This window comes from Abramis brama (assembly GCF_963993115.1).
Source record: "Abramis brama genome assembly, chromosome: 5".
Classification (NCBI taxonomy): Eukaryota; Metazoa; Chordata; class Actinopteri; order Cypriniformes; family Leuciscidae; genus Abramis; species Abramis brama.
In genome coordinates this window covers 302,501-318,706 of record NC_139967.1, presented here as the reverse complement: position 1 = coordinate 318,706, position 16,206 = coordinate 302,501, and the positions used below count along the sequence as shown (strand labels likewise).

The 16,206-nt window shown below is 42.3% G+C and overlaps 1 protein-coding gene across 1 annotated transcript; it reads right to left on the bottom strand.

Moving 5' to 3' along the window:
- Positions 1–519: 519 nt before the first annotated feature.
- Positions 520–2,798, bottom strand: LOC311083745 (uncharacterized protein). Its single transcript, XM_084115503.1, has 3 exons — positions 1,724–2,798; positions 1,213–1,579; positions 520–1,105 (listed from the first exon to the last, which is right to left on the bottom strand). The coding sequence occupies exons 1-2, from the start codon at positions 2,069–2,071 to the stop codon at positions 1,421–1,423; spliced, it is 507 nt and encodes a 168-aa protein (XP_083971629.1). The 5' UTR covers positions 2,072–2,798; the 3' UTR covers positions 520–1,105; positions 1,213–1,420.
- Between the last annotated feature and the right edge of the window lie 13,408 nt (positions 2,799–16,206).

The following is a 16,206-nucleotide window of genomic DNA, read 5'->3' as shown; positions in this document are numbered from 1 at the left end:
TAGCAACGACGCTACCAGTGATGCTATCAATATTAATACTAATTTATGACTGAAGTCTTGGATATAATCCGTCTTTTTAGTGGTACCGGTGTAGAGTAGATGCACGATAGGCGAAAAAATTTTTGTTTGTAAGTGAGTGTGGAGAAGACGCGTTCAGCCGTGATCCACAGGAGTAACCTATAAGAGTATCCAGCGTTGGATCACTAATAGGCTTGAGACGCGTCTGATATCTCTGCAATCTACAAGGCAAATCTAACTCTCTAAACTTTAGTGCCCTGTTGTACTGTAAGTCCCTTTGGATAAAAGCATCTGCTAAATGACTAAGTGTAAATGAGTTTAGTGTTTCATGTCAAATGATGATTATATCAAAACATAACCAACACCACCTGATCACCTTTTATCTTTGTTCATCTGTCAGTTATAACTTAGTTACAACAGCCAGACAAAATCTAAAGTTAGTAGATTAAGGGTCAAGAGCCCAACTAAAGCAAACGCTAATCACTATAATGGTGACTTAAAATTAGATTTTCTTCTTTGGTGATTCTGCTTGTTAACATCAGGTGTCTTCAATAATGGTCAATCATCACACAATCAATCACTTAATTATCTCATTCATTTTAACACTCTTCAGTGTTCATTTAACACTCATATTTTAACACTTTAACCCTTTGAGTGTGGAGTCAAATAAACTCCCAGGAGAGTTAATTTAACACTGGAGTTTTTGCTGTGTAGGATAACATTCTCTGAAGACATCCTCAAAATGTTACAGTTAAAACATTATATCTTAGTTTACATTTAACCTTATAGAAACATTATTTGGAATGAGAAAACATCCTCAAAACATTCTTTGAACATTACATTCAAATGTTTTCTTTAAAACATTAACCAAACTTGTAGGGAATGTTAGCCAACGTTCTGAGAACATTCCCTGCTAGTTGGGTTGGATCTGGTGGTAAGCGTCTCATCCTCTCCAATCATGTTTTTCAGCATGATGCTGCGCACGTTGTTCACAGATTTTTTGCGGGCCTGGCCATACATTACACATGTTAATGCCTCGATGTCCTCCACCACATCTGACTCCACAGACCACTGATCACCAAGTTTTCTGAGGACATAAATAATTATAGTATTGCAAAGTCACAATGTATCAATACCTATGTTAAGCATTAATTGCCATTACATGCTACAGAATATCTGACTAAAAATACTCACTTGAAGGCTGCATGGTACTTTGGATTACTCTGCAGCTTTTTCAGAGGCCCAACCTTCCCTTTGCCTCTAAAGGTACTTGTAACGTCTTCTCCTGTGAAGACGTATAGGCCGAGTATTGTTGCGCAGTAGTGTGCCCCCATACATTCTGCCAGTTCGCTGACATTTAGGATCCGCCTGTGCTTTCCGGTCCCAATGTCGACGTAGATGGTCAGCGGGACGGATTGGGCGTGGTGTAGGAGGATGAAGGAGGAGTCCTCACCACAGCCACCTTGTGCCCCAGTTGAGCGGCATACAGCAGGTACAGAACAACCCGGGTGCCAGTCTCTTCCTGGGTTGACCCCAGCTGAGGTATCTCACATGTGGTCACCTGAAACAAGTTATTGAGTAAGGTGTGATAGTATATAGTAAGATACCATTTTATCAGTTTCTCATGTATAACTGGGCTTGGCTAAATATTTTCCAAAAGTTTCTAATAAAGAAGAATAGTGAGAAAGACTGTCAAAATACTCACATTGCCACCCGATGACTCCAACTGATATGCTTTGCCTTCAACGGCTACCACTGCTGTTCCACATTTCTCCAGCCGTGATGCAGATGCTTTGATGCCCCACACCTCCAGTAGAAGTTTACAGAGTTGTGTCTTGTTCTCATCATTTGCCAGGAAGAGTTTGAAGTCACTCAGCTTCCTTGTCGCAGGACCACCTATGATGTACCGCTGGGACGCGCCACGACGCAATCTCTCCTGAGCTTTGACAGAATCATCGTGGTAGGAGTCCGTTGAGAAGACAAAATGCTTCTTAGCCACCATATGGTCAAGGGACTGGAGACAAATTCCCTCGAACGTTGGTGGGAGGTTCATCAAGGCATGGAAGAGTGCATTGCCATCCTGGATGTAGAAAGCATCCCTCAAGTCACTGAACCTGGATGAACCCCTCAACCTTGACTGGATGAACCCCTCATCCCAGTTCCTCCCAGTCTAGGCATAGCTGATGGGTTCTTCAATAAGACCAAAAAGGCTGCAATGCTTCACTACTTGATGGAAGATGCTCCTGAAGATGTGTCTTATCCGAAGAATGCTTTCTTCTCGTGTTACGCAGTGGGTGAGTAATTAATGACATAATTTTCATTTTTGTGTGAACTAACCCTTTAAGTTGATTTTTCTGAATCCATTGGCAGATATTTGTTCTTGTTTTAAGCACAAACTCATTTTTCATTAATTAAGACTTAATATCTTCAGTCATTTTGCTTCTCCAGTAAATGTATCTTGATTTGAGAATGTTTAGATATTTGTGCTGGAAAACAAGACAGAAACACTGAGGAAGAACATGATGTTTTGTGTGTTTCATCATCAGTCTGTCTGAGACTAAGTAAAAGTCATCAAAGACCAAATGTCTGATCTATATGAGTTTTGAGTCAGGCTTTGAGTCTCATATTCGGTGTAAAGCTCAGCTCATGTCTGAAGCTCCGCGGGCTTGTGGCGAGTCGTGACATTTACGACGGTTGCATTGCATAAATTAACTTTCTGTGTGACGAACTGGACACACACGTCAGGTCTCGCTGTTCTCTTTGCAGAGATGATCTCCACTGACGGCTCGTTCCCAGGAACAGCAGGAACAGAGAACGATGTGGACAGGAGAGCTCTCGAAGGTCACCCGCTGTCACACACACCTGCTGTCACACACACCTGTTTACTCCACATTAGCATGACACACACACGGCTAACGGGAACACCAGTCCGCCCTACAGGCTTCATTATTTGCATTAACCTTTAGTTTTAAATTTGGGAATGTCATGTTATTTTGTGTCCAGCCCTGCAGGAATGCATCATTACTAAACCAGCAGCGGCAGGGATTTACCTAGAGATGAAACAAGTCTTGCTTGCTTCATTATCAGTTCATATTCACAGCCCTTTTTCTGATTAAATAGTGCAATAACACGACAGAAATGGTGATAGATTTGGAACAAATATAAAAAAAATACTTAAATCAAGACACATTTACTGGAGATGCAAAATGACTGAAGATATTAAGACTTTAATGAAAAATGTGTCAAAACGGAGTGAGTTTGCGCTTAAAACAAGAACAAATATCTGACAATGGGGTCAGAAATTAAGATTATTTTACTCCATACTCCATTGTCAGATATTAGCACAAACTCACTTCGTCTTGACACGTTTTTCATTAAAGTCTTAATATCTTCAGTCATTTTGCATCTCCAGTAAATGTGTCTTGATTTAAAAACATTTAAATATTTGTGCTGGAAAACAAGACAGAAACACTGAGGAAGAACATATTTGCAGTGTATATGTGGACCAATCACATAAACTACAGACATGATCATTTTTTGTCATTTTTATAGCTTTTCCATTATCATTGTGTGATGGGAAAAGTCTTGGAACTATTTTGGACGGTATGAAGGGAGTGGATGAAGATATCTGGTGAAGTATTCCCTGAACACGTTACAGCAACAGAAGCTGATAAAAGATTCAGATGTTACTGGAGAAGATTGTGATGGCACAGACGTAAAGGATGTGTGTGTGTGTGTGTGTGTGTGTGTGACAGAGGGCAGATGTTCATCTCGAACTCCTGATGTCACGCTCAGATCTTCATCTGTTTAATGGTGTTTCATATCCAGAGAAGCGCCACAGCCTCGTCTAACTCGTCCTCTTCTCTTCTCTCTCTCTGTAAGGTGTGTGTGTGAGCCGAACGCAGGCTGACAGCAGCTCAACTCGTGTTCATCCTCAGCGCTGAGTTCACTTTGATCATGTCTGAGTTTCTGGAAGAGACTGTGAAGCAGAACTTTGTGTTGCTAAAGCCTCAGATACCTTTAGAAGGGAAAGTGAATCATTTTCACTCATAACGAGTTTTCGACAGTGATTCACCACACACACACACACACACACACACACACACACAGCAGTCAAAATAACACTCAATCTGTTCTTTCTATGTTTTTCAGGCTTGCAGGACAAACTCAACGTTCCCACAGTCCGTGAGGAACATTCATAGATGGACAATCATTTCCCTGTTCATTCAAACCCTCTCAAGCTGCAATAATCTGTGCCTTTATTCCACGGAAATGATTTTAGCACATATTCAATCATTGTAAAATCATATGCACTTAATATGATAATAATTGCGGATACTGAGTGAGAAGTGTTGTGAGGCGACAGATATTCCTCTGGCAGAGATCCAGTATCATCTTCATGATCGAGTCAAGCTTTATTTCTACAGCGCTTTATACAGATCGATTCACAGCAGCTTCAAGAATATACAGGAAAACAACAGAATCAATGATGCAAACTTCAACAAATATGAGAAAAATTCATATTCAGCATATTCTAAAATAGTGTCGTGATTCAGATCAATTCAGTCCAGTTTAATAACTTGTTCAGCTCAAGTCTGTGTGTTTGTGTGGAAATATTTATTTTGCCGTTTAAGAGTTTGGGGTCTGTAAGAAATCAATACTTTTATTCATCAAGGACACATTAAATTGATCAAAAGTGACAGTAAAGACATTTATAATGTTGCAAAATATTCTATTTCAAATAAATGCTGTTCTTTTGAACTTTTTATTCATCAAAGAATCCTGAAAAAAAACAAAAAAACCGTTTCCACAAACACATGAAGCTGTTTTAACACTGATAATAATCATGAATGTTTCTTGATCATCAGATCCTCATATTAGAGTGATTTCTGAAGGATCATGTGACACTGAAGACTGGAGTAATGATGCTGAAAATTCAGCTTTGAATAAATTACACTTTACTATATATTCACATAGAAAACAGATGATTTACATTAGAATAATATTTCACTGTTTTACTGTATTTTTGATCTAATAAATGAGCAGAAGAGACTCTTTCAGAAACACTTACAGACCTCAGACCTTTTTTCCTTGTTTGTATAGAGTTATGTGTAAAAAAACTAAAACAAAACCTGGAATTCTGCTCCAATATTAGACATTTCAATTTGTAAAATGATGGCAATGTTTATTGGGATTTTCTTTATGCTTTAGTAATGACTCGAACCCTACACTGTAAATAATGCTTTTCTTGCTCAGTATCTTTGTCTTGTTTCCAGTCCAAATATCAAACAATTCTTAAATCAAGATGCATTTACTAAAGTAGTAAAATGTAATAAAAGATAAGATATTGTCTCTTGTTTTCTGGGGAAATAAATCAAAATTAAATTAGTTTTTGCTTAAAACAATCTAAATGATCTGCCAATGGGGAAAGAAAAATAAAGTTAATTCAAGATTATTATAGTTTTGCATGTTATAAGCAAAAACTCACTTCATTTTGATTTATTTACCCAGAAGACGAGACATAATATCTTATGGTATTTTACTCATCTAGAAAATGCATCTTGATTTAAGAATGTTTAGATATTTGGACTGGAAACAAGACAAAAATACTGAGTGAGAAAAGCATTTTTTACAGTGTAGTGATGAAATACGAAATATGTGAACTGAAGAGTCTCTCATGGTTGTGTGTGTTCAAGCACAATCCGATCCTGATCATCATGACACATGAAGGCAGGAACGGGAATCGTGTGTGTGTGTGTGTTTGTTTCAGACTTGTGTGTGTGTGTTTCAGACTCGTGTGTGTGTGTGTTTGTTTCAGACTTGTGTGTATGTGTTTCAGACTCGTGTGTGTGTGTTTGTTTCAGACTCGTGTGTGTGTGTGTGTGTGTGTGTGTTTGTTTCAGACTTGTGTGTGTGTGTTTCAGACTCGTGTGTGTGTGTTTGTTTCAGACTTGTGTGTGTGTGTGTGTGTGTGTTTGTTTCAGACTCGTGTGTGTGTGTGTGTGTGTGTTTGTTTCAGACTTGTGTGTGTGTGTTTCAGACTCGTGTGTGTGTGTTTGTTTCAGACTTGTGTGTGTGTGTGTGTGTGTTTGTTTCAGACTCGTGTGTGTGTGTGTGTGTGTGTGTGTGTGTGTGTGTTTCAGACTCGTGTGTGTGTGTGTGTGTGTGTGTGTTTGTTTCAGACTCGTGTGTGTGTGTGTGTTTGTTTCAGACTTGTGTGTGTGTGTTTCAGACTCGTGTGTGTGTGTTTGTTTCAGACTTGTGTGTGTGTGTGTGTTTGTTTCAGACTCGTGTGTGTGTGTGTGTGTGTGTGTTTCAAACTCGTGTGTGCGTGCGTGTGTGTGTTTGTTTCAGACTCGTGTGTGTGTGTGTGTGTGTGTGTGTGTGAGTGAGTGTGTGCGTGTGCGTGTGCGTGTGTGTGCGTGTGTGTGTGTGTGTGTGCGTGCGTGTGTGTGTGTGTGTGTGTGTGTGCGCGCGTGCGTGTGTGTGTGTGTGTTTCAGACAGATGGACAGCAGGTCAGACCCCAGACTGCGCTTCAACTCAACATGTGTGTTTATCTCGCATCTCCAAATGTCATATTCGATGCTGGAGGGTTTATTAGCCAGAATCTGCTGTTTGTTCAGATGCTTCGCCGCTCACGCTTTAAACATGTTATAACACTGAACATTACTGTACAACAGCACAAACTACAATAATACTGTACAGTTACATGTTCTAGAGTTTGAGTTTATCACCCTATTTGAAACTCCTTGTTATTTATTACTAATCTTATATATAATTATCTGAAATATATTGTCTGCTTAAATATCTTCCATTTAGTCGTTTGTAATGTATTTATCAACTACTTTAAACTGAAGTGGATTTGACTTCTGTCCCCTTCACAATCCCGAAACATACACTAAAAAAAATGGACAAACCCTAACGTTGGGTTAAAAAGGTAATTTAATTGTAACCCAATGCCTGGGTTGGTCCATATTTGACCCAAAGTTGGGTTTGAAACAACCCAGCATTTTTCCGAGTGTAGTGATTCCCGGAGCCCGAACGATCCAGACCGTGTGACCTTTGACCTCCTGATAATTAGCGCATCATCTCGGGCGGCTGGAGGGGAAGTGATGCGTAGACGTGATGTCATTCACTGATGTCATCAGTTCACTGGTCTCCGTGGCAACAGTGACATCTGCTAATATGACCATCAGGAGAGAGGCGATGTGAAGGTGAGATCCAGTTTAGATCTGATGAAACCTGGGAATCAGCATCTCCTCTTTCTGTCCTTTCCAACACAATCTCACTGGAAAAATGTGCCTTTATAAAAATCCCTGCAGTTTTTCAGCTGAAATGAACACTAGTGACAGCAAAACACCAACAGCTTTTATTCCCTTTCACTCTAATGAGATTATCCACTAATAAAGGCGTATTTTTGCACGGTTCCTCGCACAACACGAGTGCATGATGTGTGAACTAATACATGTTGATGCTTGCATGACTTCATATGCAGGGCTTTTGTCGGGAAAATGAAGTGAGTTCGAGTTTAAAACAAGAATTAATATCTGCCAATGGAGTCAGAACAATAATCTTAATTCAAAGGGAAAACAAGATTATTTTTAGACTCCACTGACAGATATTAGTTCTTGTTTCACTTCATTTTGATACATTTTTCATTAAACAAGATTTAATATCTTCAGTCATCTTTCTTCTGTAAATGGATCTTGATTTAAGAATGTTTAGATAAAAAACAATAATAAAACGTTGCCAGATTTGCGTTCATGTCTGTTGGGTTAGACTGAACCCGATCACCGGACGCTTCACTGTGACGTAATTCAGCAGGAACGTCAGATGTGTTTTCGGGTTGTTTGTCCTTCTTAAGTGTAAATGAAGTTATTTCAGCGTCTGAATCTCAGTGTTTCGACGTGTTGAGCGCAGTGTGAGGGATATGAAGACTTTTTAACGTTATTTGAAGTAAATCAGTGTAACGTGACCCGCTAAACTCTTACATCACATGTGCCGTATGATGTTCGCTCTGCTGAGAGAATGAAACTCATAATCAGAAAGGCTTGCAGACAGACGTTGCTCTGGGCCTTCAGAGATCTCATCTGACAGAAGCAGAAGTGTGTGTGTGTGTGTGTGTGTGTGTGTGTGTGTGTGTGTGTGTGTGTGTGTTTCCAGTCCAAATATCTAAAAATTCTTAAATCAAGATGCATTTACTACATGAGTAAAATTCCATAAGATATTATGTCTTGTTTTCTGGGGAAATAAATCAGAATTAAGTGAGTTGTTGTTTAAAACAAGCAAAATTATCTGCCAATGGGGTAAAAAATGAATCTTGTTTCTGTTTGAAAATTTTGAAAATATTGCTTTTTATAAGCAACAACTCTCTTAATTTTGATTTATTTCCCCAGAAAACAAGACATTTTATCTTATGGAATTTGACTCATGTAGTAAATGCATCTTGATTTAAGATTTCTTGATATTTCAGCTGTTTGTGTGTCTCTGTTTCTGTCCGCATGTCCAGCGTAAAGAGACGAGAGCAGACGAACACGTCACATCGCGTTACAGTCACACTGACCGAGTTACTCACGGATGGAAATTAATATAGACTCATGTAGAGAACCACACCTCAACACACACACACACACACACACACACACACACACACACACACACACTACTTTCATTAGATCATACTAACTGTTTCATGTAAATTACACTTCAAAATGTTTTCCTTGCTTAGTATTTTTTGTCTTGTTTTCTATTTGGAGAAGCAAAATGAATGAAGTTTTGATTTAATCGAATTTAATCAAATTTAAATAAGTTTGTGCTTAAAAAAAAGAACAGAAAACTCATTTTAATTCAAAGTGAAAACAAGTGTATTTTCTGACCCCACTGGCAGATATTTTAAAATCTTCAGTCATTTTGCTTCTCCAGTAAATCTTGATTTAAGAATGTTTAGATATTTGTGCTGGAAAACGAGACAGAATCACTGAGGAAGAACATGATCATTGCAGTGTAGCGCTTCAGTAACACACACACACACACACACACGTTATAGATCAAAACACTGGCCAAATGCCGCGGTTATCAGATCACTGTCATAATGAGACGGACCGACTCTTCCGTGTCTTAATTAGATTTTCTCAGCTGTCATGTGACTGATCATGTGACTGATCATGTGACGCTCGTAAAGGCCATCAGAAGATCTTCCTCCAATTTGATGATGTACATTTACATGCGGTTTTAGGATTCAGAAAATGCTCTATTTCCAGGTCAGGAATCAAACGTGAGTGCTGTAAATGAGTGTCATAGATCATGTGACTCTCTGATGATGTCATATCCTGCTGGAGAACATGAACACCACTTTCATCTTCATTAATCACTGTCACCATCTGCATCATTCGCAATCACTGATAAACTGTATTACATCAGAAGACTGCGAAACAGAAGCATTTTCACGGTGGATCTCAGACTCGAACTATAAGCTTGAAATAAATAGAAGCTGAATTGAGTAATAAAATGACAGAATATAATTAAATTAGATGTGTAATACTAATGAATCTTTTGCAGTTCAATATTTAGCATACTAAATGTAACCTTTTGTGGACTAGGTAATAAATGCTAATATTTTATTATATTTTGTTAAAGTAAAATGCATTTAAAATTTCTGACCCCACTAGCAGATACAATGAAAAAATTATTTGATCAGTGTCTAATATTTTTACATTGCTTTAGCAAATCAACATAATTTAAGCAATTTCAACAATTTTATACAAGATTCAACTCGATTTAAGTCATTTTAATATAATTTAAGTTGAAATGACTTGTACAGCCAATTTGATTATATTGTATCGCAATGATAATTGAGGTGAAATTGCTATATTATTTTTGCATGGCAGTTCCTAGGCGAGGAAGAAAGAAGAGACTAGTAGTGAGCAGGCTAGTGCGCTTCTGTTAAAGTTGTTCTGAGTACTTATGAGTAAAAAGTCCAGAAACAAAGCCTTCCTTGTCTGTCACTCTTCAGATGTTATACTGGTGTCAGAAGTGGGATTGTCCGAGCGTGAACTGGAACGTGTCCTGCGTGATCTGAGCAGTTTCGTGGAGGAGATGCAAAGCCGAGAGAGAGAAGCTTTGGCCAGTGCACAGTCTACCCGCCCACGGGAGTGCACCGGCCGATTCTGCGAGATCCGTGCGAGTTGGAAGTGGGCCAGGATGAGGACGATGCTTCAGTCGGTGAGAGTGAACATGCTGGTTTTGAATTGTTGAGAAAGTGCCATCCTTCCATGACTGGAAGTGTGGATCCATCAATGGAAATTCGGCCTGGAAGGGAGGTGTTGAGTTGAGTCTGGCCCATGTTAAGCTGCACAAGTACGACGGATCTGTGCCACCTGAGCCCTAAAAGTACAGCTGGCAGCCTGGCGGGCCGGGTGGAGTAAGGAAGATTCAGATGCTCAGCTGGCATTGGCGCTGGAAGGGTTAGCATTACAAGTGCTACTTGATCTCACACCAGCAGAGCAGAGGAACTAAAGAGAGGAAAGAAGGGGAGAATTTGGGATCTTTGGCTGGTAGACGGAGGAAAGAACGGGAGAATTTGGATCTTTGGCTGGTAGACAGAGAAAACAGGGGGAGAATTTGGATCTTTGGCTGGTAGACAGAGGAAAGAACGGGAGAATTTGGGTGCTTTGGCTGGTAGACGAAGGAAAGAAGGGGAGAATTTGGGATCTTTGGCTGGTAGACGAAGGAAAGAAGGGGAGAATTTGGGTGCTTTGGCTGGTAGACGGAGGAAAAAAGGGGAGAATTTGGATCTTTGGCTGGTAGACGGAGGAAAGAACGGGAGAATTTGGATCTTTGGCTGGTAGACGGAGGAAAAAAGGGGAGAATTTGGATCTTTGGCTGGTAGACAGAGGAAAGAAGGGGAGAATTTGGATCTTTGGATGGTAGACGGAGGAAAGAAGGGGAGAATTTGGGTGCTTTGGCTGGTAGACGGAGGAAAGAACGGGAGAATTTGGATCTTTGGCTGGTAGACGGAGGAAAGAAGGGGAGAATTTGGATGCTTTGGCTGGTAGACGGAGGAAAGAAGGGGAGAATTTGGGTGCTTTGGCTGGTAGACGGAGGAAAGAACGGGAGAATTTGGGATCTTTGACTGGTAGACGGAGGAAAGAAGGGGAAAATTTGGATCTTTGGATGGTAGACGGAGGAAAGAACGGGAGAATTTGGGATCTTTGACTGGTAGACGGAGGAAAGAACGGGAGAATTTGGATCTTTGGCTGGTAGACGGAGGAAAGAACGGGAGAATTTGGATCTTTGGCTGGTAGACGGAGGAAAGAAGGGGAGAATTTGGGTGCTTTGGCTGGTAGACGGAGGAAAGAACGGGAGAATTTGGGATCTTTGACTGGTAGACGGAGGAAAGAAGGGGAGAATTTGGATCTTTGGCTGGTAGACGGAGGAAAGAAGGGGAGAATTTGGGTGCTTTGGCTGGTAGACGGAGAAAAGAACGGGAGAATTTGGATCTTTGGCTGGTAGACGGAGAAAAGAACGGGAGAATTTGGATCTTTGGCTGGTAGACGGAGGAAAGAAGGGGAGAATTTGGGTGCTTTGGCTGGTAGACGGAGGAAAGAACGGGAGAATTTGGATCTTTGGCTGGTAGACGGAGGAAAGAACGGGAGAATTTGGATCTTTGGCTGGTAGACGGAGGAAAGAAGGGGAGAATTTGGGTGCTTTGGCTGGTAGACGGAGGAAAGAAGGGGAGAATTTGGATCTTTGGCTGGTAGACGGAGGAAAGAACGGGAGAATTTGGGATCTTTGACTGGTAGACGGAGGAAAGAAGGGGAGAATTTGGATCTTTGGATGGTAGACGGAGGAAAGAACGGGAGAATTTGGGATCTTTGACTGGTAGACGGAGGAAAGAACGGGAGAATTTGGATCTTTGGCTGGTAGACGGAGGAAAGAACGGGAGAATTTGGATCTTTGGCTGGTAGACGGAGGAAAGAAGGGGAGAATTTGGGTGCTTTGGCTGGTAGACGGAGGAAAGAACGGGAGAATTTGGATCTTTGGCTGGTAGACGGAGGAAAGAACGGGAGAATTTGGATCTTTGGCTGGTAGACGGAGGAAAGAAGGGGAGAATTTGGGTGCTTTGGCTGGTAGACGGAGGAAAGAACGGGAGAATTTGGGATCTTTGACTGGTAGACGGAGGAAAGAAGGGGAGAATTTGGATCTTTGGCTGGTAGACGGAGGAAAGAAGGGGAGAATTTGGGTGCTTTGGCTGGTAGACGGAGAAAAGAACGGGAGAATTTGGATCTTTGGCTGGTAGACGGAGGAAAGAACGGGAGAATTTGGATCTTTGGCTGGTAGACGGAGGAAAGAAGGGGAGAATTTGGGTGCTTTGGCTGGTAGACGGAGGAAAGAACGGGAGAATTTGGATCTTTGGCTGGTAGACGGAGGAAAGAACGGGAGAATTTGGATCTTTGGCTGGTAGACGGAGGAAAGAAGGGGAGAATTTGGGTGCTTTGGCTGGTAGACGGAGGAAAGAAGGGGAGAATTTGGATCTTTGGCTGGTAGACGGAGGAAAGAACGGGAGAATTTGGGATCTTTGACTGGTAGACGGAGGAAAGAAGGGGAAAATTTGGATCTTTGGATGGTAGACGGAGGAAAGAACGGGAGAATTTGGGATCTTTGACTGGTAGACGGAGGAAAGAACGGGAGAATTTGGATCTTTGGCTGGTAGACAGAGAAAACAGGGGGAGAATTTGGATCTTTGGCTGGTAGACAGAGGAAAGAACGGGAGAATTTGGATATTTGGCTGGTAGACGGAGGAAAGAAGGGGAGAATTTGGGTCTTTGGATGGTAGACGGAGGAAAGAACGGGAGAATTTGGGATCTTTGACTGGTAGACGGAGGAAAGAACGGGAGAATTTGGATCTTTGGCTGGTAGACAGAGAAAATGGGGAGAATTTGGATCTTTGGCTGGTAGACAGAGGAAAGAACGGGAGAATTTGGATCTTTGGCTGGTAGACGGAGGAAAGAACGGGAGAATTTGGATCTTTGGCTGGTAGACGGAGGAAAGAAGGGGAGAATTTGGGTGCTTTGGCTGGTAGACGGAGGAAAGAAGGGGAGAATTTGGGATCTTTGACTGGTAGACGGAGGAAAGAAGGGGAGAATTTGGATCTTTGGATGGTAGACGGAGGAAAGAACGGGAGAATTTGGATCTTTGGCTGGTAGACGGAGGAAAGAACGGGAGAATTTGGATCTTTGGCTGGTAGACGGAGTAAAGAACGGGAGAATTTGGGATCTTTGGCTATTAGACGGAGGAAAGAAGGGGAGAATTTGGATCTTTGGCTGGTAGACGGAGGAAAGAAGGGGAGAATTTGGATCTTTGGCTGGTAGACGGAGGAAAGAAGGGGAGAATTTGGATCTTTGGATGGTAGACGGAGGAAAGAACGGGAGAATTTGGGATCTTTGACTGGTAGACGGAGGAAAGAAGGGGAGAATTTGGATCTTTGGCTGGTAGACGGAGGAAAGAATGGGAGAATTTGGATCTTTGGATGGTAGACGGAGGAAAGAACGGGAGAATTTGGGATCTTTGACTGGTAGACGGAGGAAAGAACGGGAGAATTTGGATCTTTGGCTGGTAGACGGAGGAAAGAACGGGAGAATTTGGATCTTTGGCTGGTAGACGGAGGAAAGAAGGGGAGAATTTGGGTGCTTTGGCTGGTAGACGGAGGAAAGAAGGGGAGAATTTGGGATCTTTGACTGGTAGACGGAGGAAAGAAGGGGAGAATTTGGATCTTTGGATGGTAGACGGAGGAAAGAACGGGAGAATTTGGGATCTTTGACTGGTAGACGGAGGAAAGAACGGGAGAATTTGGATCTTTGACTGGTAGACGGAGGAAAGAAGGGGAGAATTTGGATCTTTGGCTGGTAGACAGAGGAAAGAAGGGGAGAATTTGGATCTTTGGATGGTAGACGGAGGAAAGAACGGGAGAATTTGGGATCTTTGACTGGTAGACGGAGGAAAGAACGGGAGAATTTGGATCTTTGGCTGGTAGACGGAGGAAAGAACGGGAGAATTTGGATCTTTGACTGGTAGACGGAGGAAAGAAGGGGAGAATTTGGATCTTTGGATGGTAGACGGAGGAAAGAACGGGAGAATTTGGGATCTTTGGCTGGTAGACGGAGGAAAGAACGGGAGAATTTGGATCTTTGGCTGGTAGACGGAGGAAAGAACGGGAGAATTTGGATCTTTGGCTGGTAGACGGAGGAAAGAAGGGGAGAATTTGGGATCTTTGACTGGTAGACGGAGGAAAGAAGGGGAGAATTTGGATCTTTGGATGGTAGACGGAGGAAAGAACGGGAGAATTTGGGATCTTTGACTGGTAGACGGAGGAAAGAACGGGAGAATTTGGATCTTTGGCTGGTAGACGGAGGAAAGAACGGGAGAATTTGGATCTTTGGCTGGTAGACGGAGGAAAGAACGGGAGAATTTGGATCTTTGGCTGGTAGACGGAGTAAAGAACGGGAGAATTTGGGATCTTTGGCTGGTAGACGGAGGAAAGAAGGGGAGAATTTGGATCTTTGGCTGGTAGACGGAGGAAAGAAGGGGAGAATTTGGATCTTTGACTGGTAGACGGAGGAAAGAAGGGGAGAATTTGGATCTTTGGATGGTAGACGGAGGAAAGAACGGGAGAATTTGGGATCTTTGACTGGTAGACGGAGGAAAGAACGGGAGAATTTGGATCTTTGACTGGTAGACGGAGGAAAGAAGGGGAGAATTTGGATCTTTGACTGGTAGACGGAGGAAAGAACGGGAGAATTTGGATCTTTGGCTGGTAGACGGAGGAAAGAACGGGAGAATTTGGATCTTTGGCTGGTAGACGGAGGAAAGAAGGGGAGAATTTGGGTGCTTTGGCTGGTAGACGGAGGAAAGAACGGGAGAATTTGGGATCTTTGACTGGTAGACGGAGGAAAGAAGGGGAGAATTTGGATCTTTGGCTGGTAGACGAAGGAAAGAAGGGGAGAATTTGGGTGCTTTGGCTGGTAGACGGAGGAAAAAAGGGGAGAATTTGGATCTTTGGCTGGTAGACGGAGGAAAGAACGGGAGAATTTGGATCTTTGGCTGGTAGACGGAGGAAAAAAGGGGAGAATTTGGATCTTTGGCTGGTAGACAGAGGAAAGAAGGGGAGAATTTGGATCTTTGGATGGTAGACGGAGGAAAGAAGGGGAGAATTTGGGTGCTTTGGCTGGTAGACGGAGGAAAGAACGGGAGAATTTGGATCTTTGGCTGGTAGACGGAGGAAAGAAGGGGAGAATTTGGGTGCTTTGGCTGGTAGACGGAGGAAAGAAGGGGAGAATTTGGATCTTTGGCTGGTAGACGGAGGAAAGAACGGGAGAATTTGGGATCTTTGACTGGTAGACGGAGGAAAGAAGGGGAAAATTTGGATCTTTGGATGGTAGACGGAGGAAAGAACGGGAGAATTTGGGATCTTTGACTGGTAGACGGAGGAAAGAACGGGAGAATTTGGATCTTTGGCTGGTAGACAGAGAAAACAGGGGGAGAATTTGGATCTTTGGCTGGTAGACAGAGGAAAGAACGGGAGAATTTGGATATTTGGCTGGTAGACGGAGGAAAGAAGGGGAGAATTTGGGTCTTTGGATGGTAGACGGAGGAAAGAACGGGAGAATTTGGGATCTTTGACTGGTAGACGGAGGAAAGAACGGGAGAATTTGGATCTTTGGCTGGTAGACAGAGAAAATGGGGAGAATTTGGATCTTTGGCTGGTAGACAGAGGAAAGAACGGGAGAATTTGGATCTTTGGCTGGTAGACGGAGGAAAGAACGGGAGAATTTGGATCTTTGGCTGGTAGACGGAGGAAAGAAGGGGAGAATTTGGGTGCTTTGGCTGGTAGACGGAGGAAAGAAGGGGAGAATTTGGGATCTTTGACTGGTAGACGGAGGAAAGAAGGGGAGAATTTGGATCTTTGGATGGTAGACGGAGGAAAGAACGGGAGAATTTGGATCTTTGGCTGGTAGACGGAGGAAAGAACGGGAGAATTTGGATCTTTGGCTGGTAGACGGAGTAAAGAACGGGAGAATTTGGGATCTTTGGCTATTAGACGGAGGAAAGAAGGGGAGAATTTGGATCTTTGGCTGGTAGACGGAGGAAAGAAGGGGAGAATTTGGATCTTTGGCTGGTAGACGGAGGAA